General features: G+C 42.1%; 1 protein-coding gene across 1 annotated transcript in view; it reads left to right on the top strand.

Annotated features, from left to right (window-relative positions):
- The window catches only part of LOC126088309 (neuronal acetylcholine receptor subunit alpha-7-like), a 336,530-nt gene extending 315,261 nt beyond the window's left edge, over positions 1-21,269 (top strand). Inside the window, exon 9 of the mRNA XM_049906440.1 lies at positions 17,120-21,269. Coding sequence (XP_049762397.1) covers positions 17,120-17,623 — 504 coding nt within the window. The 3' untranslated portion in view covers positions 17,624-21,269. The remainder of the gene's footprint in view (positions 1-17,119) is intronic.
- Positions 21,270-25,796: the final 4,527 nt, after the last annotated feature.

Raw genomic sequence — 25,796 nt, 5'->3', positions numbered from 1 at the left:
TTCGTGAATCGCTACTGAGAAAATTTAGAGAACCAGCATTTGAGGCTGACTGCAGTACAATTTTACTGCCGCCAACTTATATTTCGTGGAAAGACCAAACAGATAAGATAAGAGAGATTAGGCCTCGTACAGAGGCATATAGGCAGTCATTTTTCCCTCGTTTTGTTTGGGAGTGGAACAGGGAGAGAAAATGCTTGTTGTGGTACGAGGTATCCTCCGCCACGCACCGTATGGTGGATTGCGGAGTATTTATGTAGACGTAGATGTAGATGTACGCCCCACTTGCTAAGCGCGAACGTTAACCACAATGACTTCTTACAGCCAGCTCCTTCCTACAGATACATCACTTACATAATAGACGCGTAAAACTTCTCTTGCGCTTTTCTCAGAATTGCCAGAGTAGTGCACCTTACTACTCGCACATTATGTTGTTTTAATGGGGACTACTAATGGTGCACAAACATTGAAGAAAATCCGTGATCCCAACGTCGTAGTCTCCCTTGTCAGGAATCCACTTCCTCTCCTCCAGATTTGTTCAAAAACGTGTCTCTTTGTCACTCACGTAAACATGACATTATTATAAACGTAACACAAAAGTGACTTTGACGAACCTGTGAAGGTATCAGGAGAAACATAACTCGTCCTCTTCCTAGAGCTGATATGAAACAAATGGAAAGCACAAGGAAAACGCACACCGGCTATTCAGTCAACTGCTGAAGGTTTGTGTGAGTACAACGGACACCAACGAACAGAAGGCAGAAATGTCACATCCACGAATAGTCTCTTTCCTTCCATCTTCCCTTACGTCATGACTAGCCAATCGTAGTAGAGGGCCAATTAAACGTTTTACAACAGTGGCGTCAGACATCGATAGTCTGTAATAAATAGAAGCACCTATCCCCATGCAAAACCAGTCGTGCCTTGAGGAAGGCCGTTGCAATTCGGCCGAAGCGTCGGTTTTAGTTTACTATAGTTGTTAGTTTTTAGCAATGACGCGGCATAATACCCAGAAGAACTTTAATCACTATGACACCGGCCGCGGAAGCCTACTTTCTTATAACTTAGAAGTAGTTATCCTCGGAATAGTGAAGCAACTTAAATCACTTAATAAAAGCAAGTCTTCCGGTCCAGAATGTATATCAATTAGGTTCCCGTCAGAATATCCTGATGCAATAGCTCCATGCTTAACAATCACATACAACCGCTCGCTCGGCGAAAGATTTGTACCCAAAGACTGGAAAGTTGCACAGATCGCACCAATATTCAGCAAAATCAGTAGGAGTAATCCGCTAAATTGCCAGCCCACATCATTAACGTCGATTTACAAGCAGAATTTTGGAACATATATTGTGTTCGAACATTATGAATTACCTAGAAGAGAAAGCTCTATTGACACACAGTCAACACGGATTTAGAAAACACCATTCTTGTGAAACACAACTAGCTCTTTACTCATACGAACTGTTAAGTGTTACTGACAAGAGATTTCAAACTGATTCCGTATTTCTAGATATCCAGAAGGCTTCTGACACTGTACCTCACAAGCAGCTTATAGTCAAATTGCGTACTTATTGTCTCCGTTATCTGATTGGATTCGTGATATCCTGTCAGAGAGGTTACAGTTCGTAGTAACTGACGTTAAGTCATCTAGTAAAACAGAAGTGATTTCTGGCGTTACCCAAAATAGTGTTATAAACGTTCTGCTATCCCTTATATATATAAACGATTTAGGAGACAATCTGAGCTGCCTTCTTAGGTTGTTTGCGGATGACGCCGTCGTTTATCGTCTAGTAAAGCCATCAGAAGATCAAAACAAATTGCAAAACGATTTGGAAAAGATACCTGTGTGGTGCGAAAATTGGCAATTGACTCTAAATAATGAATAGTGTGAGGTCATGCACATGAGTGCTAAAAGGAATCCGTTGAACTTCGGTTACACGATAAATCAGTCAAATCTAAAGGTCGTAAATTCACCTAAATACATAGGAATTACAATTACGAACAACTTAAATTGGAAAGAACACACATAAAATGCTATGGGAAAGGCGAACCAAAGACTGCGTTTTATTGGCCGACCACTTAGAAGATGCAACAGTTCTACTGAAGAGACTGCCTGCACCACGCTTGTCCGTCCTCTTTTGGAGTACTGCTGCGCGGTGTGGGATCCGAATCAGATAGGTTTAACGTAGTACATCGAGAAAGTTCAAATAAGAGCAGCAAGTTTCGTAGTATTGACCAATAGGAGAGAGAGTGTCACTTGCATGATACAGGATTTGGGACGGACATAATTAAAACATAGCAGTTTTTCGTTGCGGCGGAATCTTCTCACGAAATTTAAATGACCAACTTTATCCTCCGAATGCGAAAATATTTTCTTGACACCACCTACATAGGGAGAAACGATCATCATAACAAAATAATGGAAATGAGAGCACGCACGGAAAGATATAGGTGTTCGTTTTTTCCGAGCGCTGTTTGAGATTGGAATAATGGAGAATTATTGTGAAGGTGGTTCGATGAACCCTCTGCCAGGCACTTAAAAGTGACTGCAGAGTATCCATGTAGATGTAGATGAGGATCTTCGATAACGAACTAAAATGCGCGAAAGGTAACCTTAGGTCCTATAAGTTTGTAACAGGAATTTCGGAGCACCTTGTATACTGCCTGTCCAAAACGTTCCGAAACTCATTATGTTCCTGGCATACAAGCGATTGCAGCGCAGTAATTACGGTGGAAGGTTGAACTAACGACTGCACGCAACAGATGTGCATTCGACCAGTCAGTTTCCAGCAGGCAGTGTAAAGCAGTGGAATCCAGCCGTAGTGTGCGAGTGTTGTTGCGTCATAAATTGCAATGGAGCAACATCAATAAATGCAGTATTCAAGACATTCTCCAGACTGTTTCGAAGGAGAGAAGAGTGTGCATAAAGTTTGTCCCTCACACTTTGTCTGCCAAACAAAAACAACGACCGTGTGGACGCCTGCTGCAACTTGAACGAAATTAAAAACGCGGGCATTTATTTTCTGGAAAAAAAATCGCCACAGGTGAAGGGAGTTGGTGTTACCAGAATAAACATACCGCAAACGACAAAATGCTGAACTGGTCTTTGATGGTTAGCCAAGAGTGAAGAGGAAGCGAATGTGATGCTCAAGTTCAACAATATTCCGAAGAAGGATTTTTGTGACAGTTTCACCTGGTTTTATGAACGTCCTACAAGTTGTTCTCAAATGCGGGGAGACAATGTAGAACACCTGAAGCATAAAACCACCAGTTAACTTGACTCTATACTTTATTAATCCATTCTCAAAACTTTTTGGACAGTGGGTATACTTTCATCACCTGTGCCAAGCTGCTTCTGATATATTCTTTACTTCGGCCATACTACGTAGACAGAATTCCGTCTCTTCTACTGTGTCATTCCAAATTGCGATGTCGAGCAAGTCGTTCTTCACCCTCCTGCTGCTCTCTATATCCTTTGTCTTGGCTCTGTTTATCCACTGTTTATCTCCATTACATCCGACCAGGAGGCTATATATTACTTGCGAACCGTGGCTCTGATACCTGCTCGCCGCGAACTTTGATTCCAGTTCTCAAAATTTGCTTTCACTTCCTTTATTCCTTCTTCGACGTACAAGTTGAATAACGGTGGTATTGGCTAAATCCGTGATTTGTACCGTCTCTAACTTGTCTATCGTGAACTCAATGGTTTATAACACCCACCTGGGTTGTGTAGATGAACGTAGGGACTTCAGAAAGTAAGTTACATATGTCGTCTCACACTAAGACCATTGCTCAATAACAGTAGCGCACTGTCAGTGAGAAAGGTTTTCAATGTTCTATAGCCACAGTTCTGCAACGGCAAGGGTGACAGGTGCATCGCAGGAAGGGAGTGAAACGGTACGGCAACTGCAAACGTACTCCAAAGATGAAGTGCGTAGGAAAGTATCATTCTTGTGGGCAAAGCGTCTACATTGCACATAGATTCACCTCGATATTTTTGACGGTGTATGGACCAAATGTAATGTCGCGCCAGCCATAGTGAATTGGTGCCAACAATACGACCAAGGCTGCATAAACGTGGGTGATGCTGAAGCTGAAAGAACATGCGGAGTGAAAAGAGATTTTCCAATGATGAGGATGCTCACACGCCGTTTCTCGAAAGGATTCGCGACCAAGGAGCGGATTCCCATTGTTGAGGAGTTGAACGGTTGGTAGGATGCTCAGACCATTGTTTAGAGACCTGGTGATTATGTTGAAAAATTGTGTCAACTATCCGTATCACTTTGAAGTGCAGTGCAGCATTCAATAAAAGTTACTTGACCTGCCACAATAATGTGTAACTTACCTTTTGAAATCCCCTTGTAGATTATTCCTGTGTATCTGTACATAAACAGCAATCTTCTGTAGATTATGAACATCCACTTTATATCGTCTAAGCCTTTTTCTTGCTTAGATTTTTCTTCAGCCTGCATTCCATTACCAAGAGTAATGTCAATATTTACTTCACTAGTACTTTTTCGCTTCTTGAAAGCGAACTTTTCTTCGCCAATTTCAGTCTGCAAATTATGCTCTCAATTCACATCACACAAATAATTTCAGTCACACAATTATTGTTTCACTTCATCAACTTACTGGGTACCTGGCTGCCTCAAACAACTGAAACAGAGAATCAGCTGTAGAAACGTTCATTATATGAAAGTAATAGGAGAACACATTACATACGTTCTTCAGCCATGCTTATTGCAAACGTTTCTGAGGATTTTATTTTAATTCTGTACCAGAAGTTCTAGTGTTATATGTGTGATTACGGTGTTGCTGTCATACCACCTCTGAAAACTTGGAATCCTGCTGGCAATTTAATACTCCTCTCTGGTGACGTAAATCTTCCCATTTAATGTCGCTGATTATAACTTTGTACTTCTGCTCGTTACCGTTCGATAACTTTTTCTGTAGTCAGACAATTCACTTCAGACATTAATCTAACTGTCGATGAAAGATCCAGATGTCACCTAAAAATGAATACGAAAGAAAAAGAAGAGTTTTTTTTCTATTGTACGAACAGAAAGAGAACGTATGAGTTCAGTGCTGATTTCTTTAAATGACATTATTATTATTACTATTATTTTTATTATTCAAAGGCGTGAAGACAAGAATACAGACAGGTGTCTGTATTCGATATATGTTGATCGTGTTTCGTTTCAGTCGTTAATTTGAAGATCCGAATCACTGCAGTTGTAACAGTCTGTGATTAACATGGAACGAACGAAAGCAACGTCGTTCCATTAATATCGGTAAAACAGAGTAAAGATAACACAAGAAGAAATATATTTTTTTTAGGTTGCCAGCATGAGTTGGTTTATTCCATCTCGTCCTCAGATCGTTTTGAAGACTCATTTAGTTGTGCATACAAAAAAATGGGTACTCGTTTGAACCAGTCATTTTAATGAACATTTGGCCACCAGAAAATCCACCTGAACACAGCCAGTTATGTACAGAAAAGATACGTAAAGAGGCAGAATACGGCCCTGCGGTCGGCAACGCCTATATAAGAAAACAAGTGTTTGGCGCAGTGTTAGATCGGTTACTCCTGCTACAATGGCACATTAAGAGATTTAAGTGGGTTTAAACGTGGTGTAATAGTTGGCGCACGAGCGACGAGACACAACATCTCCGAGGTAGCTATGAAATGGGAATTTTCCCGTACGACCATTCCACGAGTGTACCGTGAATATCAGAAATCCGGTAAAACATCAAATCTCCGACATAGCTGCGGCTGGGAAAAGATTCTGCAGGAACGGGACCAACCATGACGGAAGAGAATCGTTCAACATGGCAGAATTGCAACCATTCCGCAGATTCCTGACGATTTCAGTGCTGGGCCATTAACAAGTGTCAGCGAGCGAACCATTCAACGAAATATCATCGATATGGTATTTCGGAGCCGAAGACCCACTCGTGTACCCTTGATGACTGCACGACACAGAGCTTTACACCTCTCCTGGCCCGTCAACACCGAAGTTGGACTTTTTATGACTGGAAACATGTTGCTTGGTCGAACGAGTCTCATTTCAAATTGTATCGAGAGGATGGACGTGTACAGATATGGAGATAATCTCATGAATCCATGGGCCCTGCATGTCAGCAAGGCATTGTTCAAGCCGTTGGGGGCACTGTAATGGTGTGATGCGTATAGATACGACTCTGACAGGTGACACGTATGTAAGCATCCTGTCTGATCACCTGCATCCATTCATGTCCACTGTGCATTCTGACGGACTTGAGCAATTTCAGCAGGACAATGTGACACCACATACGTCCAGAATTGCTACAAAGTGGTTCCACGAACACTCGTCTGAGTTTAAATATTTCCACTCACCACCAAAGTCCCCAGACATGAACATTATTGAGTATATCTGGGACGCCTTGCAACTTGCTGTTCAGAAGAGATCTCCACTCCCTCGTAATCTTACGGATTTATTGACAGTCCTGCAGGAATCGTGGTGCCAGTTCCCTGCAGCACAACCTCAGACATCAGTCGAGTCCATTACACGTCGTCTCACAGCACTTCTGCGTGCTCACGGAGGCCCTACAGGATATTAGGCAGGAGTGCCAGTTTCTTTGGCTCTTCCGTATATCTAGACGACCACGGTTCATCAGCTACATTATAGAAAAAATAATTTTCTGTTAAAAGATTATAATTCATTGCTGTAACTCACCGAAAATAATTAAATAAACTATTCGAACAATTTTCGGGCTTGCAGGCAGTCATTGTTTACTATACCCTACAACTTGTCGACTCGGCATCTGAACTACCGAATCCTCGATGATTCGCCTGACTGACTGGAGATTTCCAGTCGAAATGCGGAATGTGGTAAACGAAGCCCAGTTGCAGGCCTTAAGTTTCTTTGAATATTCAGTTCGCCGGGAAAGTTAGTTATTTAGTTAGTTTCATGTTCCATTGGGACATTTACACGATAAATCGCAATGATGGGGAACGAGTCATTTTACATTCACATCACAAATTAATTTGTAAATATAGCAACATGCTGTCCATTTACAAATTGGTTCTCTTTCTTTTTTAAAAAAATAATATATGTATATGAGTCAGTAATTACTACCCACCGCCTTTTACACATTAGAGTAATGATCATTCTTCTATGAAATAGAAGCAGTAGTCAAAGAGAAACTTTTTCACTTTGTTTTCAGATTTTACTTTGCTACCTGTCGGACATTTTATTTCACTGAATAACTGATCAAAAATTTTGGTTGCAGCATTGTTCACCCCTTTTGTGCTAACGACAGTTTTAATGTGGGGTAACGAATGTCATTTCTCCTTCCGGTATTGTAATTATATACCTCATTGTTCCTTTGAACTGCACTGGATTACACTACTGGCCATTAAAATTGCTACACCAAGACGAAATGCAGATGATAAACGGGTATTCATTGGACAAGTATATTATACTAGAACTGACATGTGATTATATTTGCACACAATTTGGGTGCATAGATCCTGAGAAATCAATACCCAGAACAACCCCCTCTGGCCGTAATAACGGCCTTGATACGCCTTGGCATTGGGTCAAACGGAGCTTGGATGGCGTGTACAGGTACAGCTGCCCATCCACCTTCAACACGATACCACAGTTCATCAAGAGTAGTGACTGGCGTATTGCGACGAGCCAGTTGCTCTGCCACCATTGACCAGACGTTTTCAATTGGTGAGAGATCTGGAGAATGTGCTGGCCAGGGCAGCAGTCGATCATTTTCTGTATCCAGAAAGGCCCGTACAGGACCTGCAACATGCGGTCGTGCATTATCCTGCTGAAATGTAGGGTTTCGCAGGGATCAAATGAAGGGTAGAGGCACGGGTCGTAACACATCTGAAATGTAACGTTCACTGTTCAAAGTGCTATCAATGCGAACAAGAGGTGACCGAGACGTGTAACCAATGGCATCCCATACCATCACGCCGGGAGATAAGCCAGTATGGCGATGACGATTACACGCTTCCCATTTGAACCTGGATTCATCCGAAAAAATTTGTGCACCCAGGTTCGTCGTTGAGTACACCATCACGGGCGCTCCTGTCTGTGATACAGCGTCAAGGGTAACCGCAGCCATGGTCCCCGAGTTGATAGTACATTCTGCTGCAAACGTCGTCGAACTGTTCGTGCAGATGGTTGTTGTCTTGCAAACGTCCCCATCTGCTGACTCAGGGATCGAGACGTGGCTGCACGATACGTTACAGCCATGCGGATAAGATGCCTGTCATCTCGACTGCTAGTGACACGAGGCCGTTCGGATCCAGCACGGCGTTCCGCATCACCCTCCTGAACCCACCGATTCCATATTCTGCTAACAGTCATTGGATCTCGACCAACGAGAGCAGCAATGTCGCGATACGATAAACCGCATTCGCGACAGGCTACAATCCGACCTTTATCAAAGTCGGAAACGTGATGGTACGCATTTCTCCTCCTTACACGAGGCATCACAACAACATTTCACCAGGCAAAGCCGGTCAACTGCTGTTTGTGTATGAGAAATCGGTTGGAAACTTTCCTCATGTCAGCACGTTGTAGGTGTCGCCACCGGCGCCAACCTTGTATGAATGCTTTGAAAAGCTAATCCTTTGCATATCATAGCATCTTCTTCCTCTCGGTTAAATTTCGCGTCTGTAGCACGTCATCTTCGTGGTGTAGCAATTTTAATGGCCAGTAGTGTACATTAAAATCGCCGTTGTTCGGAGGAACCAAAATAAAGTGGCGCACCCCTTTGATAAATTGGAAGAGCGTGCGGTTATTCGTTTTCTGGAAGTGTGCTGCAACAATAAACCATCATACGATATGGTGGTCAGGTGGCGCAGACGCCAGTAGTGTATTTACAACAAACGTCATGAGGGAATAAATATATTGTGAAGCAGTAGTCAAAATGCCATATGGCATTGTTTATCAAAAATATGTAAAAGATTTCAACTTCATCGAAATATTAAATAAACTATGTTCATAACTTCACAGAAAGAGTAACGTTTCTTACGTTTACGTATCTAAACAATACTCTATACAATTATTGTTTGTAAGTTGCACAGAAGGACACTTGATCTAAAACAACTTGTATATTGATTTTTGTGATGCGGAGCCTTTATAGCCTGCTTTTATGTCCCTGGGTCTAAATCGTGAAGGAAATACAAGGTGTGGACAAAAATATAGGAACACCGCGAGAAAAAGCGTGCTTCACATAAATGCAAAACTAGTCAAACCTGCAGGCTGTGCTGTAGTATATTATCACGAACGGCATATCCTTAGTATGTTACATGTGTCATTAGCGGTCAGAACAGTGTTCTGTGTAGTTGTAAGTGCATTATATCGGAGCTAAGTGAATTCGAAGATGGGTAAATTATTGGTGCTCTTATGGTGGACGCTTCCGCAACCAAGACAGCCGAAGTGTTTGGTCATTCAAGACGGGATTTATATTGCATACAAGGAAAGTGGAACGCATCAGCCGCTAAATCACAATGCAAATGACAGTGTATGTCGACTGATCGTGACGGACGGTCATTGAATATTTTTGTGATAAAAAATAAAAAAGGACAACAGCTAAAAAAGTTGAATGTCGCACGCGCGAATTTTTCAGCACCAAAACAACACAAAGGGTGTCCATAAGCACGAAAATGCAGTGCGAGCAGGAATTCCAAAACCACTCACCAGCCTGCCTGTAACAGGGAAACGTAGTGCCGAAGCCAAAACACCTGTAGTATGCACCAGTGGAAGAATTTCATTTGGTCGGATGTGTCTTCTCTCACACTGTTTCCAAATTCTTGGCAGATTTTCGTGCCAAAAGTGAAACACGGCGGGGCTTCGGTGATGGTTTGTGCAGCCATAACGTTGTATTCCATGAACGCCGTGGTTACTATGTAGAATCGCATTCTTCTTCTTCCTGGCTCTATAGCCCTTGATGGGTCTTGACCTGCTCTGGGACATTATTCACTTCGTCCATCTCCAGCGTCTTCCTTCTCCATCCTCTGACTCCAATAATTTTTACATCTTCTTATATGTCATCAAAATATCAAAGTCTTTGTCTTCCCCTGCATGTTCATCCCACTGGGTTTTGTAGCGGCGCCTTTTTTGCTGGGTTGCGTGTTCCATGCGAAAAACATGGCCTACTCACTTCAAGCGGTTTATTTTAATGAACTTTATGATTTCAAGATCTATATATACAATCAGTAAAGTTCAAACTTATATCGCCTACGCCATGTTCCATCTTCGTTAGTGGCTCAATGGGACACCTTTCGTTCAAAACATCGTATTAACTCTTCACACTGTTGTATCACTGTCCAGGTTTCTGAGCCGTATGTTAATATTGGAGGTATTAAAGTGTTACACAGTTGACACATTGTTCTTCTGGACAGATTTCTGGGCGTACGTTGTGGTGCCAGCCCATAATAGCATTTATTAGCTAGGCGTATGCACCACTTTATTTCCATACTAGTATCATTCTGCAATGTTACTAGTGTTCCCAGGTAGCAAATTCACTATACATTCTATTTGTGCCAGGTCAATTTCCTACATTGTATTTAGTTCTGGTCGTATTATTCGACTATTCTTTGGCTTTACTGACGTTCTCTTCCAGTCCCATTTCTATTGCTGTTCCCACCAGTGCCCTATATGTTTGTTTAGTAACTAGTTCTGTGCTTGCAGCAATATCCTCATCATCTGCATAGACCAGAACCTGTACCATTCTATTATATATTGCGCCTGTTATATTGAATTGAGCTATCTTTATTACCTTCTCTAGTAACACGTTAAAAAGGCATCTCCTTCCCTTAGTGCACAGTTAATTTCATAACTTGGATTTAAGTTTCCCTGTATCGTAGTTTACATTCCACTTTACCCACAGCCAAACTCATGAGATGTATTAAGTGTTTTGGTATGCCCATTTCACTCATAGCTTCAATGAGCTTATTTCTTTTGATGGTGTCATCTGCTGCTTTAAAATAAACAAATGTATGATGTGTTTCTACACGGTATTCCTTTGGTCTCTTTTTTTTTTCAATATCTGCCTCAGAGTGGATATGTGGTCAATAGCTGATTTGACAGATCTAAAGCCTGCTTGATATCTCCCAACTGCTTTTTCTGCGAAAGGTTTTACACTGATACAAAGCAGGGAGCAGAATGTTTTACTCTACTGGCCATTAAAATTGCTACACCACGAAGTTGACGTGCTACAGACGCGAAATTTAACCGACGACAAGAAGATGCTGTGATATGCAAATGATTAGCTTTTCAGAGCATTCACACAAGGTTGGCGCCGGTGGCGACACCTACAACGTGCCGACATGAGGAAAGTTTCCAACCGATTTCTCATACACAAACAGCAGTTGATCGAGATTGCCTGGTGGAACGTTGTTGTGATGCCTCGTGTAAGGAGGAGAAATGCGTACCATCACGTTTCCGACTTTGAAAAAGGTCGGATTGTAGCCTATCGCGATTGCGGTTTATCGTATCGCGACATTGCTGCTCGCGTTAGTCGAGATCCAATGACTGTTAGCAGAATATGGAATCGGTGGGTTCAGGAGGGTAATATGGAACGCCGTGCTGGATCCCAACGGCCTCGTGTCACTAGCAGTCGAGATGACAGGCATCTTATCCGCATGGCTGTAACGTATCGTCCAGCCACGTCTCGATCCCTGACTCAACAGATGGGGACGTTTGCAAGACAACAACCATCTGCACGAACAGTTCGACGACGTTTGCTTCAGCATGGACTATCAGCTCGGGGACCATGGCTGCGGTTACCCTTGACGCTGCATCACAGACAGGAGCGCCTGCGATGGTGTACTCAACGACGAACCTGGGTGCACGAATGGCAAAACGTCATTTTTTCGGAAGAATCCAGGTTCTGTTTACAGCATCATGATGGTCGCATCCGTGTTTGGCGACATCGCGGTGAACACACATTGGAAGCGTGTATCCGTTATCGCCATACTGGCGTATCACCGGACGTGATGGTATGGGGTGCCATTGGTTACACGTCTCGGTCACCTCTTGTTCGCATTGACGACACTTCGATCAGTGGACGTTACATTTCAGATGTGTTACGACCCGTGGTTCTACCCTACATTCGATCCCTGCGAAACCATACATTTCAGCAGGATAATGCACGACCGCATGTTGCAGGTCCTGTACGAGCAGTTCTGGATACAGAAAATGTTCGACTGCTGCCCAGGCCAGCACATTCTCCAGATCTCTCACCAACTGAAAACGTCTGGTCAATGGTGGCCGAGCAACTGGCTCGTCACAATACACCAGTCACTACTTCTGATGAACTGTGGTATCGTGCTGAAGCTGCATGGGCAGCTGTACCTGTACACGCCATCCAAGCTCTGTTTGACTCAATGCCCAGGCGTATCAAGGCCGTTATTACGGCCAGAGGTGGTTCTTCTGGGTACTGATTTCTTAGGATCTATGCACCCAAATTGTGTGAAAATGTAATCACATGTCAGTTCTATTATAATATATTTGTCCAATGAATACCCGTTTATCATCTGCATTTCTTTTTGGTGTAGCTATTTTAATGGCCAGTAGTGTATATGCAGTATTCAATAATGCAATATCCCTATAGTTTGTGCATTACAGGATTTATAGTGAATCAAACAAAGTCGCATTACTGATAAGAATTATGCGAGCATTTTGGACAATCAGGTCCAGACGATGGCACGATGTTTGTTCTCCAATGGTGATGCCGTGATCCAAGACAACAGGGTTCCTGTTCACAAACCTCGAACCGTCCAGCATTGGTTTTGTGAGCACAAGGATAAACTGCCGTATCTCTCCTGGCCACCATAGTCACCATGTCACAATATTATTGAGCCTTTCCGGTGTCCGTGCAGGACTCTGCGAGGATGCAGAAGTATCGCAACATGACATGACATGGATTCGATTAATGTCTGAAGTAGTGCTGGAGAGATCTGACTCCATGAATCCTGCAGGGCTATCCATAAATCCGTAAGAGTACGAGCACGTTACAAGGCATCCCAGACATGCTCAATAATATTCATGTCTCGGGAGTTTGGTAGCCAGCGAAAGTATTTAAACTCAGAAGAGTGTTCCTAGAGCCACTCTGTAGCAATTGTCCTGCTGGTGATGCCCAACGTCGGAATGTACAATGGTCATGAACGGATGCAGGTGACCAGACACGATGCTTACGTTCGTGTCCATATCTAGATGTATCAAGGGTCTTATGTCACTCCATCTGCACAGGTGCCACACCATTACAGAGCCTCTACCAATTTGAACAGTTCCCTGCTGACATGCAGGGACCATGGATTCATGAGGTTGTCTCCTTAGCCGCACACGTCCATCCGCTCAACACAATTTGAAACAAGACTCGTCCGACCAGGCAACACGTTTCCAGTCGTCAACAGTGCAATGTCCGTGTTGGCGGGCCCAGGCGAGGCGTAAAGCTTTATGTCGTGCGGTCATCAAGGATACACGAGTGGGCCTTCTGCTCCGAAAGCCCATATCGATGATGAAACTTCCTGGCAGATTAAAACTGTGTGCCGGACTGAGACTCGAACTCGGGACCTTTACCTTTCGAGGGCAAGTGCTCTACCAACTGAGCTACCTAAGCACGACTCACGCCCCATCCTCACAGCTTTACTTCTGCCAGTATCTCGTCTCCTACTTCTGCCAGTATCTCCTCTCCTACCTTCCCGAGTTCGATTCTCGGTCCGGCACACAGTTTTAATCTGCCACGGAGTTTCATATCAGCGCACACTCCGCTGCAGAGTGAAAATCTCATTCATTCCATATCGATTATGTTTCGTTGAATAGTTCTCACTTTGACAGTTGTTGATGGCCCAGCACTGAAATCCGCAGCAATCTGCGGAAGGGTTGCGCTTCTCTTACGTTGAACGATTCGCTTCAGCCATCGTTGGTCCCGTTCTTGCAGGATCTTTTTCCGGCCGCAGCGATGTCGGAGGTTTGTTTTTACCAGATTCCTGATATTCACGGTACACTCGTGAAATGGACGTACGGGAAGATCCCCATTTCATCGCTAGCTCGGAGATGTTGTGTCCCATCGCTCGTGCGCCGACTGTAACACCACGTTCAAACTCACTTAAATCTTGATAACTTGCCATTGTAGAAGCAGTAACCGATCTAACAACTGCACCAGACACTTTCCTTATATATGCGTTATCAAACGCAGCGCCGTATTCGGCCTACGTGAACGAGTGTACAAAGTAAATGGCTTATTACTATACACATAACTAGGTCTACTTTGCGTCTTTCTGTTGATACCACAATGCCAAGTAATGGCTAGGGTAAACCAATCACTACCAGAATTTCCAGTAGCGACGTCGAGAGTAAAATTAATCTTGCATCCACGGAAGAATATAGGTCCACTTAATATAACTGCTTGGGCTGTTCCATTGCCCCCCAGTTTATTTTCTAGGCTAATAATATGTTTGTACACAGGCATGCGGTGACGGCGTTGACGATACACACGTCGACGAGGCATAGTGCTTTAGTGATGTTGCTGATTGAGCTCACAGCGGAATGGTTCCGCTGCCGTGCACTGCCCGCTTATACAGCGTGAAAAGTATTTAAACCGACAAACTCTGGGGGCTTGTAGGGGACATCAAAATAAATATTTTTCCCTAATGTCATTTTTTCCTATGAGGATTATTTAAACCGGTGGAGGCCGCATTACGCTCTTCAGTTGTTAGAGGCCGTATTACGATCTTCAGTTGTTAGAGGGCGTATTACGCTCTTCAGTTGTAGGCAACTGCCGTCCACCTGCGTAGTAGTGCATTGTCTCTGTTTACTAATGGAGTGATACACCTGGAGTAAGTATACCGATATGGTTGGTTCGTACTACGTAGCGCACCACAACAACGAGCTGCACAGCGGGTTTATCAACAACAATATCCTAATCGCCGTATCCGGCATCATACGACCTTTGCTGCTGTGTACTAATGTCTGCGTCAGACCGGGTCATTTAGCAGATTACCTGGACAGGGACGCCGTCGCATGGTAAGAACGCTGCAATTTCAGGAAGCTGTCTTGCAGCATGTGGAGCGGGATCCTTCAATCCTCACTCGTGCCATTGAACGTAACATGGGGCCGAATCAAACGAATGTAAGAACAGTCCTTCGAGAGCAATTGTTACGTCTATTTCACTTACAGCATGGCCACAACCTGGAACCAGTTGATTATCCACCCAGAGCACAGTTTTCGCAGTGGTACCTGAAACAGTGTGAAATGCATCCTACATTTCCATCCTCTGTGCTGTTTACCGATGAAGCAACGTTCGGGCGTGATGGAGTCTTCAACATGCACAATTCGCATGTTTGGAGTGAGGATAACCCACATGGCACAGTTACTAGCGCTCATCAAGTGCGGTTCTTCGTTAATGTGTGGGTTGGTGTTGTTGGGGACTTGGGGACTGTTTAATTGGGCCGTATCTGCTATCTAGGCCACTAAATGGCAAGCACTATCACAATTTTCTCGCCAGAGCACTGCCAGAATTGCTGGAAGACGTTCCGCTACCTACAAGACAACGCATGTGGTTCCAACATGACGGAGCGCCGGCACATTTCAGTCGTTGTGTGCGTCGATTCCTGGACCGACGGATCCCAGAAACGTGGATTGGGAGAGGTGGTCCTGTACCATGGCCTGCTCGATCCCCAGATACGTCCCCTCTGGACTTTTTAGTGCGGGGAGAGATGCACAGCCTTGTTTACGCAACTCCTCTTGCATCAGAAGAGGATCTGGTTGCCCGGATAGTGGCAGCAGCAAGAACAATGCAGGATACTCGGGTTTTCACCCGTGTCAAACAGAACATGATCCGATGGTGTAACCTTTGTTTACATGTCAATGGGGGCATTTTTGAAAATCTACTGTAGTTGAAATTGGATTGTGTTAATGTGTTGTCTCTTGGTCATAAAAGAATGGAAAATTGTTTGTTGGTTTAATTAATTTGCCGCCAGAGAAACCTTCCTCTACCGGTTTAAATACTCCTCATAGGAAAAAATGACATTTGGGAAAAATATTTGTTTTGGTGTGTTATGTACATAGCTCCGCGTAGTCAGCGCGTACACAACTTTCCCACTAGAGCGCGCCCCGCTAAGCACAACAGCGCAAGCGCAGCGCTCGTCCGTCTCCGCTCTACGAGATGGCGCTGCCATAAAGACGGACCAAATTCTGCTTCCGCCGATCCGCGTGTTAATATGTAACGCAGCCAATGAGATTGCTGCTAATGTAGAACCTTTTCTCCTCGCGGATCACACTCGCGCAGTGATACCTGAACGCGCGAGGTATTATAACGAGTGTACAGACCTCCGATTAGTCAGTCTGCATTAGTCTGTAGTCAAGTTTCAGTCTGCGCCTAATAATATTATCATATTCCTGTACATAGCCATGAAGAGAAATGTGTAGACACTTTGTCAAGTATCAGAGATATGTGAGAATAAGATTAACGTACCAAGACCAAAGGAACTTCAGATTGTCAATTGTAAACAGCATCCAGAATCAGTTACGTAATATCTATGATTTTTATTATTTTAATAAATGTGTGTGAAAATTGATCAAGTTCTGTTTAAAGTTGGTCCCCGTCAATCTGCTACTCTATGCGTGCAAGTGGCATTTCTATCGTCTGGCCTAACGGCAGAAGATAAACACGCCACAATAAGACCACGAGACATCTTGCTGACACTCGCCTACTTCGTTAGAGCGACAAGTCAAATAATCTGATGGTGTGTGTACCGAAGGTCTTACAGTACGCACACCACATGGTGTCCCCTAAACCTCCCAGAGTTTGTCGGCTTAAATACTTTTCACCCTGTATAGCGGTCGCTTGACCTCGATTATTAATTATTAATAAAGTGTGATTCTTGATCTCTGTAACCGCTAAACGCACATCCTTTGTATTTGAATACGCATGCCTATACCAGTTTCTTTGGCTCTTCAGTGCATGTCTGGTGTTCCCATTTTTTGTGTACTCCCTGTTTTTACGTCGTCGTAGAGGGATTCGACATTACACCCTGTACAGCACCATAGAATCTGCTGCACAGCTGATAGCTAATCACTGTGGTTTTTCTTTCCGTTGTGCGCAGATCAAGAGCGTGTTCCTGCAGTGGCTGCCGTGGATCCTCGGGATGAGTCGGCCGGGTAAGAAGATCACACGCAAGACCATCCTCATGAGCAACCGCATGAAGGAACTGGAGCTGAAGGAGCGGTCATCCAAGAGCCTGCTGGCGAACGTGCTGGACATCGACGACGACTTCCGCCACCACGCGGCTGCGGCGGCAGCGGCCACGCTGGCGGCGAATAGCGCTCCTGCGCCGACGGGCGGCGGTTACTTGCCGAGAGCGGCCACTGCGGCCACACTGGACGACGCGCCCTGCTCGTCTGCCCAGCGCGAGCTACAAGCTATCCTGCGGGAGCTGCAGTTTATCACCGGCCGCATGCGCAAGGCTGACGAGGAAGCCGAGCTCATCAGCGACTGGAAGTTCGCCGCCATGGTCGTCGACCGCTTCTGCCTCATCATCTTCACGCTCTTCACCATCATCGCGACCGTGGCGGTGCTCCTGTCAGCCCCCCACATCATCGTCCAGTAGGTTACCGGCGAGCAACGAGTTCATTGTCGACGGGAATGGTTCGTCGAAGACTTCTGTCCCACCACTCATCACCGGGGCTGCAAGCTACTTACGACGGGTGCTACATATCATAATGTTCTAGACGTCGGTGATAGAAGTGCGTTCAGGTCTTCCGCTGACCAAAGTGCAGTGTAAAGACGTACACCTCGCTATAAAAGCGGCCTCCGCCGCTACGTTAATTCCTGACTGGCCGCGTCATTCCTCGTAACTCACCAACATCTTTCAAACACTTCAACTTCCGTTGTACAATCAGTGGAAACTGCTGCCATTTCTGTCTCCAAAATAAGAACTGTACGCGTGAACGAAGTTGAATTCGCTAGACCTTAAACTGTTACCAAGCTATTGTAAAGTACTCTCGTATGTTCTGAGATTGTGTTGCACTCACTGGAGGACAATAGTTACGCAAAGGACGTGTTACAGTAACAGACAACGCGATCAGTGTCTCAGGACGAAATCTGCCTATCAACGGCTCGTCAGCGATTGTCTGATGAATGTTTATCCCTTCACTCTTGTCTGCAGCCTGTCGCTGGACGATGCTGTAATGAGGAATTGACTAACTCTTCCACTGTCTTCTCCGTCTGCACCGGCGCAAGCCGCGTGCAGACGTAATAAAGACCTTATTAGGTCACAATATATTGTTATTGTTGATAATGTTATTGTTAAAGAACTGCGGCTTAGGTTCGCAGCGTTGAAACTAACGGTGCCGGAAGAACTACAATATTACTTTTGCGTAGTCTTCCAGCACAGCTCAATTATATCTTGTTCAACAGATCCTTTCCGATTGGTTGAAAGGTGCTCTTTGCATTGTTCAATACATGTTATCGAAATCGCGAGAAGGTATGCATGAATTTGTCTCACAAAAATTGTTTTTATTTCATTAGTTTAAAAGGTGCATAACAATTTGTAAATATCAAGAGATATATTGTAAACTGTAACAAAGTTTTTCCTGTGATCTGCTCGTCACAAATTTTTATATCTCCGTGAAGCTGACATTGTCTTGTATACACGACTAGAATCATGGATAATAGCTGTAGTTACAGTGTCTGCTAAGAAAGCAGCAGCACACATAAGATTTTATCGAAACGAATTGTTGAGAAATATAATATTTATTAACTGTATGTCAAACATATTTCATAAGTAAAAGTACACTTTCATCTAAACATCACACAGTCTATCGCCGAAGTGCTTGTCCTTACATTTCTCTCGACATTTGGAAATAATATCTGGAAAATTAATCATTTAACGTATATCGAAACGAAATGTTAATTCACAAATTCCTTGGTTTTACGGAGCTTAAGATTAATATCTATTCTGTACAATGAAAATGAACTAGAACAGTTGCGTCTTAACTTTTCTGCATTTTATGTTGCCAACTGGAAGTTAATTTTAGGAAAGTAGAGCTCAGCATAAAACAAAATGGTACTGGATATGATCCTACGATGAAATTCAACAATAAGCATAACGGCGTCTATCAGTTTCAGGTGCATGGAGTAAAAGATATGTGGCGGGTTTCAAAAGCAGCCACAAGCATACACACTCGACTTGATTTCAAAGTTGCCACGGAAATCGAAGAGAGAAGTTGAAGCATGTCACATACTGGACGATAATAATCAATCCGCCAATGTACAGTTCTTTAGTGAACCATATCTGAAAAATGGGGGCAAACTGATGGCGGATATCAAGTCTTCGCCAATGTGAAGACGGATCTACTTGTTCGCTAACTAGGGAGTCTCTCATTTCTCTGAACAACAAGACTGTTTCTTGGCTCTTTATTTCACTGAACACTTGCACGACAATCGCTGTATCCGCGCCGTAATTTTATTTTGTTTGTTGTTTATTTTCGCTTACTTTCGGTTTCAAAATAATATAAATCACAGCATTTACGACCAAACATTCTAGCAATAAATAATGGGGTTGTCGAGCTATTTGATGAGCTGCCTGGCAAAGTACGATTAAAAATGAAGCCATATGGTCAATCAGTTATGGGTCGTATCAAGAACTGTAATAATAACAATATCGTAATAATAATATCTTGCGAACGTTCTATATCCCGTTGCAGTAACAGCCAAAAATCGCAGTCTTGAATACAACATTATTGCTTATCACTGTCGAGACAAGTGTGAATAAGTTCATTACCAAAACAATTTTGTTCCGATAAACATCTAATGCATCTACTTGTCTATGAATTTCTTGTAGCTTTGGTATCGAAGCGCTGCGGATTGGTGACAAAGGAGTTGGTCTGCCACGTACAGTGAAGCAAAAGGTTGATTCTGGCAGTGGCACACATACTATTATTACCTAAGTATCAACAGGTTAAAACTCACATATACACGAAATTGGTATCAAAATGTTTTCATCTTCCTCTTCAAAAAATTGCAATTTACTTGTTAGACCGCTACTGTTTAATCTACAGCACAATGCGCAGTAGTGAGGTGACTAACTACGCGAACCATGCTGAATTAACAGTTCTAATACGCCCTCTCAGTGGGGCAGCACACTGTCAAAGCCCTTCAATATTGTAATTTTAACTGGCTGTTGATCACTCGGCTGAATTCCTATGTTTTCGGATTGTTTAGAACACAACATTATGCGATCTACGTAACCTTCGGCGTTTCATTTATCACCTGTTATCCGTAACATGTTTCCTACCTGCTTCTCTGCAGCAATGTAAATTGTTTGCTGTCATACAGAGGCTGCCGAGGTCGGGGAAAATGCTGACAAAGAAAAAAATTCTTGTACCCCTGGATTGCATCACAATTTAGTGCTTGTAAAGCGCATGCTGAAAAGAAAATAGTGCCGTGGGGGCTTAATCTACAAATAATAATTAGCTTTTTATGCTGTTACGAAAGATTTTGTTAACAGAAGTGGTTTGGCAAAAAACCTGAGGTGCTTACACGTTTTTTAATACCTAGGAGTGTGTTTCAACCGACGACAGTGGAGAGGATCTGAAGAGTAACTGCAGGTCACGGAGGGAACAACAGTCGCCGATCGCTATTAGCCGCGCTTTGAAGTTCAATTTAGTGCCGCAACTATCGTGTTGGCATTGTACATCAAATCATTCGAATTTCTTGAACGATAAAAAAACGAACATAAATTAATAAAATTTAAATTAAATTGAGTTGTTAAACATGTTTGTAAGCATCCCGTATGTTTATGAAATTAAACTGTATGAATATAAAGTGTCATTCCCTAAAAGATAATTATCTCTATTATATAAGTTTGAAGTCTTAAGAGAAACATTTTTATAAAACACTGTCAGAAAAGTTCAAACTCAATTAACTGCTGCGAAAGCAGACTGTTTTAACCGAGCTTCCAAACCCATGCAACTCACTGAAGGGTTGCATTGAGTTTGCGAAATATGAAAACTATAAATGCCGTGACAAGGCAAAAATAATGTATTTTTAAAGAAATGCCTTTAATCAACCAAATAAATTATGATTTATAAATTACTGGTTTTTTAGATAACCGTATTTTGTACTGCGACGAGGTGTCCTGAAGGTAATGTGTTCAGAAGACTCACGTATCAAACGCACAATATGTATGCTGCTAATTGTTGTAGAGAGTTTGCAATGTATACTTTCGTAAGTAGAAGATAATACAGAATTAAATGTTACCAGATGTTCGTAAAGATATTACTTTTTATCTTACGTCCTACCATAGCTCCAACCTGAAGAAAGTAATGTATGCTTGAGACTTCAGCATGTTCAGATATGTGTTTAAACAGTTTACTTGCTGACCACCTCAGAAGCGGAAACACTAGTCTATAACACACACGCCCCAAACAGGACACAGATAAAAACCGATCGCTATCTACAGTTACTCATACACAGAGAAGGAATCAATAATATGTGAAAGTGTCCACCGTAACTAATCCAGTCAATGGAAAAAGGAAGTATTATGATGTAACGGAGTAGGCTCTTCAAACTCTTCTTGATGTACCGGTATTAATTTTCTCGTTGGCGACTGGGATAAACAAAGTACAAACTGCTAACAGCCGGAACAATCAGGAACACATTAAAAGTTTCTAAGGTAAGTTGTAAACATCTAAGTATCTGATATTTTGAAAGCTCACAAAACGACGTTCTGTAAACGTTTCACCACTAAACAGAAAAACGGCAATATAGATATTAATAAATGCAACTACGCACTGCCTTGCAGTGTTGCGTGAGTGGAAATCAAACTCAAATTGTCGTTAAGTCAGTAGAAACAACTGTTTTTATTTCCTACAAAGATCGCTTAAAATACTTAGGCTCGAGCCTAATGCATGTATGCTGTAAATTTGAAGGCAAAATCCGAAGTACGCTACCGGTACATGGTAATCGGAAATACTGTCACTGAATCTCGGAAACTATAGACCATTTCAAAAAAAAAGGGGATTAGAAATCCATTAACAGCTGTGGTGACAATTATGAACTCAAACTCGGTAAAAAAAAAGTCTAAATTAAGATGCGGCCGCCCTAATTCAGATTGTGCTTGTGCTTGATTTTCTTAAATGGTTCACAGTAAGTGATAGCATGATTAGGCCAAATCCAAATCGTCAAAACAGAGTATTAATGGTCAGGACTAATTACGTTCACTACCAGTACCTGTTCCGTAGCACATTATCATGGAATTACAGGAACACATTTAGGAGATTTCGAAAGCGTATGGCAATGTCAAAGAATGCGCCTTGTAGAAATAGAAATTTTCGCCCAATTTTTGGAGTGTTCTATATTCATTTCCCACTTACAAAGATTTACAGAACGAAGGGGAGATTGATGATATTTTAAGTTTCTGTAGGCAGCAAGGTCATTTTTGACAAAATCTGATTTCAATAAGCATAGGGGAGAAAAAGTATAGAACATTCAAAGCAGGGGATCGTAACCCCAGTCCTTGCCAGTGTGGGCCCAGAATCTCAAGTAGTGCACTGCTTTCCTCATTCGTGAATTTCAAGTAAACGAAAGTAAGTTTTGACAGAAGCTATAATTCAAACTGAAAAGAACTTTAATTCAGTTTGCGAAACAGCTTGCAGCTATAGGTACATAAACTGAAGAGACTTGCAATAAATATATGGTTAGTAAAAGAAGATTTATCTTTCTGGACCGCAGCAGTCAGTACAGACATTTAAATAAAATACACAAACAGCCTTCAGAACACATTCCTGGGGTGTTGAGTTTTTCACAGCCACTTAACATCTTGCCCATTTTGGTGCTCATTTCAGGATCTTAGGGCAATGGTCATTTAATGATTTTATGATATTTCAGCAACACAAGTGTTTCATCACTGACAATGAAATGTGAAATTTTAATAATAGTGGCCATTTAAGTTGGTGAAACATTAGAAAAACCACTAAATAAAAATCGGCTGAGGATCACAATGCGAGCTCCAGCAGACTTCAGAAAGGAAATCACTCAAATGATACTTATGAAACAATCAAGGTAAGTACCTCCAAAGTGAAGCTAGGGGCCAAAGCTCCAGGATGTAACTTTTTTATCTGGAGTTTCATTGTGACAGAGAGACTCAAACTTCACCATCGTGTTTGATGTGGCACCAGTCCAACAACAGCAGAAGTCTGAAAAAGAGAAAAATTTCTAGGGATCAGTATAATCATACTTCACTAGTAGTGAAGCAAATGTAACACAGCAAAGATACTACTTTATAAAGTAGGCACCTGAAAACATTTCATAACCTCTATTTAAAAAAAAACTGTTCTGAATTGTTTCACTTTATTGTTTTAATACAGTTTCAAGGACATCAATCCATGATCTTCTTTTGTCATCCATCTTAAGAATATTGGCAATTTCTTATTCTGTATTTGTACAATCTGTGTCATTAATAGTGCCTCTTTACATTTTTTACTGCTCATATACTAGTTTCCATCTATCTTAATTTCATCACACCCGTATGTACCAAGTGATTCATTTAGACCGTCTAGTTACATAAAAGAGGTCATTATGAAACTCTTATGTTGATTCTTGCTGAATAATATTCCCTTGTGTGGCATGCTTGTGAGTCAGGGTATGCAAGGACAGACAAGGCATGATGTGTAATGCAATCTCAGTACTTTTTGAGTGGTATTTGATCCATTTACTGTGTTGATGCATTAGTGGCTAATGGCTGTCCCATCAGTATTTACATTTTGATCCTAGTGGAAAATAAGTAACCTTGAATAGTTGTTACACATGTCAGTTGGGGGGATGTTCTCCATTACTCAATGCACGTTTGACATGAGGACCAAAAGAAAGACTTCTAAAATAGTATTTGCTATAATTAAGCTCTTTATGTAACCTATGGCTGAAACCTTCGGAGCTAGTCACAAGTTCCATGGATCATTTTGGATGGCAGATTGTAGTAATGTGGAACAAGTCATTTTAAATTCACTTTGCAAATTAATATGCCCATATGGTTCAATTTTGAACATTTCTAAGTGTTTTTTTTCTTTATTTATTTTTATTCAAAAATAAAAGAGAGATCCAGATGTGTGTTACTAATTTCTACCCAAAACCTTTCACACATTACAGTATTAGAAATTCTTGTGTGGAATAGAAGGAGTTGTCAAGGAGAAACTTTCTTAAACATTTCATACCATTGGATAAGTGATGAAAAATTTTTAATGTGGCCTTTTTTGTGCTACAAACAAACTTAGTGTGAATTAATGAATGCCATTCCTCCTTCTAGTATCGTAATTATGTACATCATTGTTCCTTTTTAACTGTGGCAGATCTTTAACAGCAAAATTCATGGGGGAATAAATGTACTGTGAAGCAGTAGTCATACTGCCCAACTCTTAGAACAGATGTCTATAAAATGATTGCGGGTGAGCACCACCCATTATTCTTACATGTATGCACAAAAACTATAGACTGTAGAAAACTCTTGGGTAAGTGTGCACTTACATACTTGTACATTATCAGTCAAGTGAATGGGATCATCTAGTTCACCACAAAATAAAAATCCATCACCCATGAAAGACCTGACCCTTGTAAAAGACACTCTTGAGTGTCAACCTATTCATGAGCACCTAAGATATAATGGCGGAGATATTTCTGGAGCATTTTCTGTATCCATAATTACTGTGATGATATCTGGGACTACAGGCAGTCATTTAGGGTGACAAGGTCACTGAAGTTTTATGGATTGATTAGCATTAAGACACCAAAGATACAGCATGGAAAATTCCTTTGCAGACCAATGAGACATTAATGAATCATTTGCATGAAAAGGATAGTTTATTAGAGAAAACTATAAGTACTGGCCATACATTTAGTCTCATTGTACTTTCATTCTCAATCTAATTGTGATTTGTATTATGTATAGCTCCACTTTCACCTGGCATTGTGACCTGTACCCTCATTAAAGTTACTAAAGACGGCAACAAACACAGTCCAGACATAAGTACATTTAGATTCCTGAAGTTTAATCAGCAGCTGTAACTAGAAGTGCACAACCCATTATGTAAGGTAATTTGAAAAATTCAACCTGCTCATAAAGCTTAATGTGCAGCACTCTAGCTTAAGAAGGAGGGTGGTTAGCCAGACTCAGATAATCTCTGCCTGGCAGATTAATGAGCATGGGTTGGTATGCTGGTCATCCTGGTTGAGGCAGTTCCTCATGTTCATTTATGTAATTGCTAGGCTGGTTCCCTAATTCTTGAGGGATTTGAATTTCAAAATGTTAGAAGCTCTGACATGAAAACTTCTCACTTTCTGACCTCCAACCACTCCTACACCAAAAGAAATTGATGAGTGAAAACATTTTGACCCAGATGAGGAAGTTATGACTGACAGACCTGTATTTTGCAAAATTTCACTTCCAGGTGAGAATCTTCTATTTACAAAAAAAATTAGACATAGTGTTTATCTGTTGAGCACATTAAATGAAAATAGAAGTGCATTTTAGCTCTGTAAACACACAGCCTTTCATTGTCAGGCCATAAGTATTTTATCTTGCCCTTACAGTACATAGCAGTTCTCATCTTGCAATAATTTCCTGCACATTCTTACACTGAGGTGACGAAAGTCATATAGGATATCTCCTAAAATTGTTTTGGACCTCTTGTTGGAGGTCCTCTGCATAAATATTGAGCCATGTTGTCTCTACAGCTGTCCGTAGTTGCGAAAGTGTTGCTGGTGCAAGATTTTGTGCACGAACTGAC

Source organism: Schistocerca cancellata, chromosome 6 (assembly GCF_023864275.1).
Source record: "Schistocerca cancellata isolate TAMUIC-IGC-003103 chromosome 6, iqSchCanc2.1, whole genome shotgun sequence".
In the NCBI taxonomy this organism is placed as follows: Eukaryota; Metazoa; Arthropoda; class Insecta; order Orthoptera; family Acrididae; genus Schistocerca; species Schistocerca cancellata.
The sequence above is the reverse complement of the archived record's forward strand: the minus strand, read 5'-3'. Positions and strand labels throughout refer to the sequence as shown.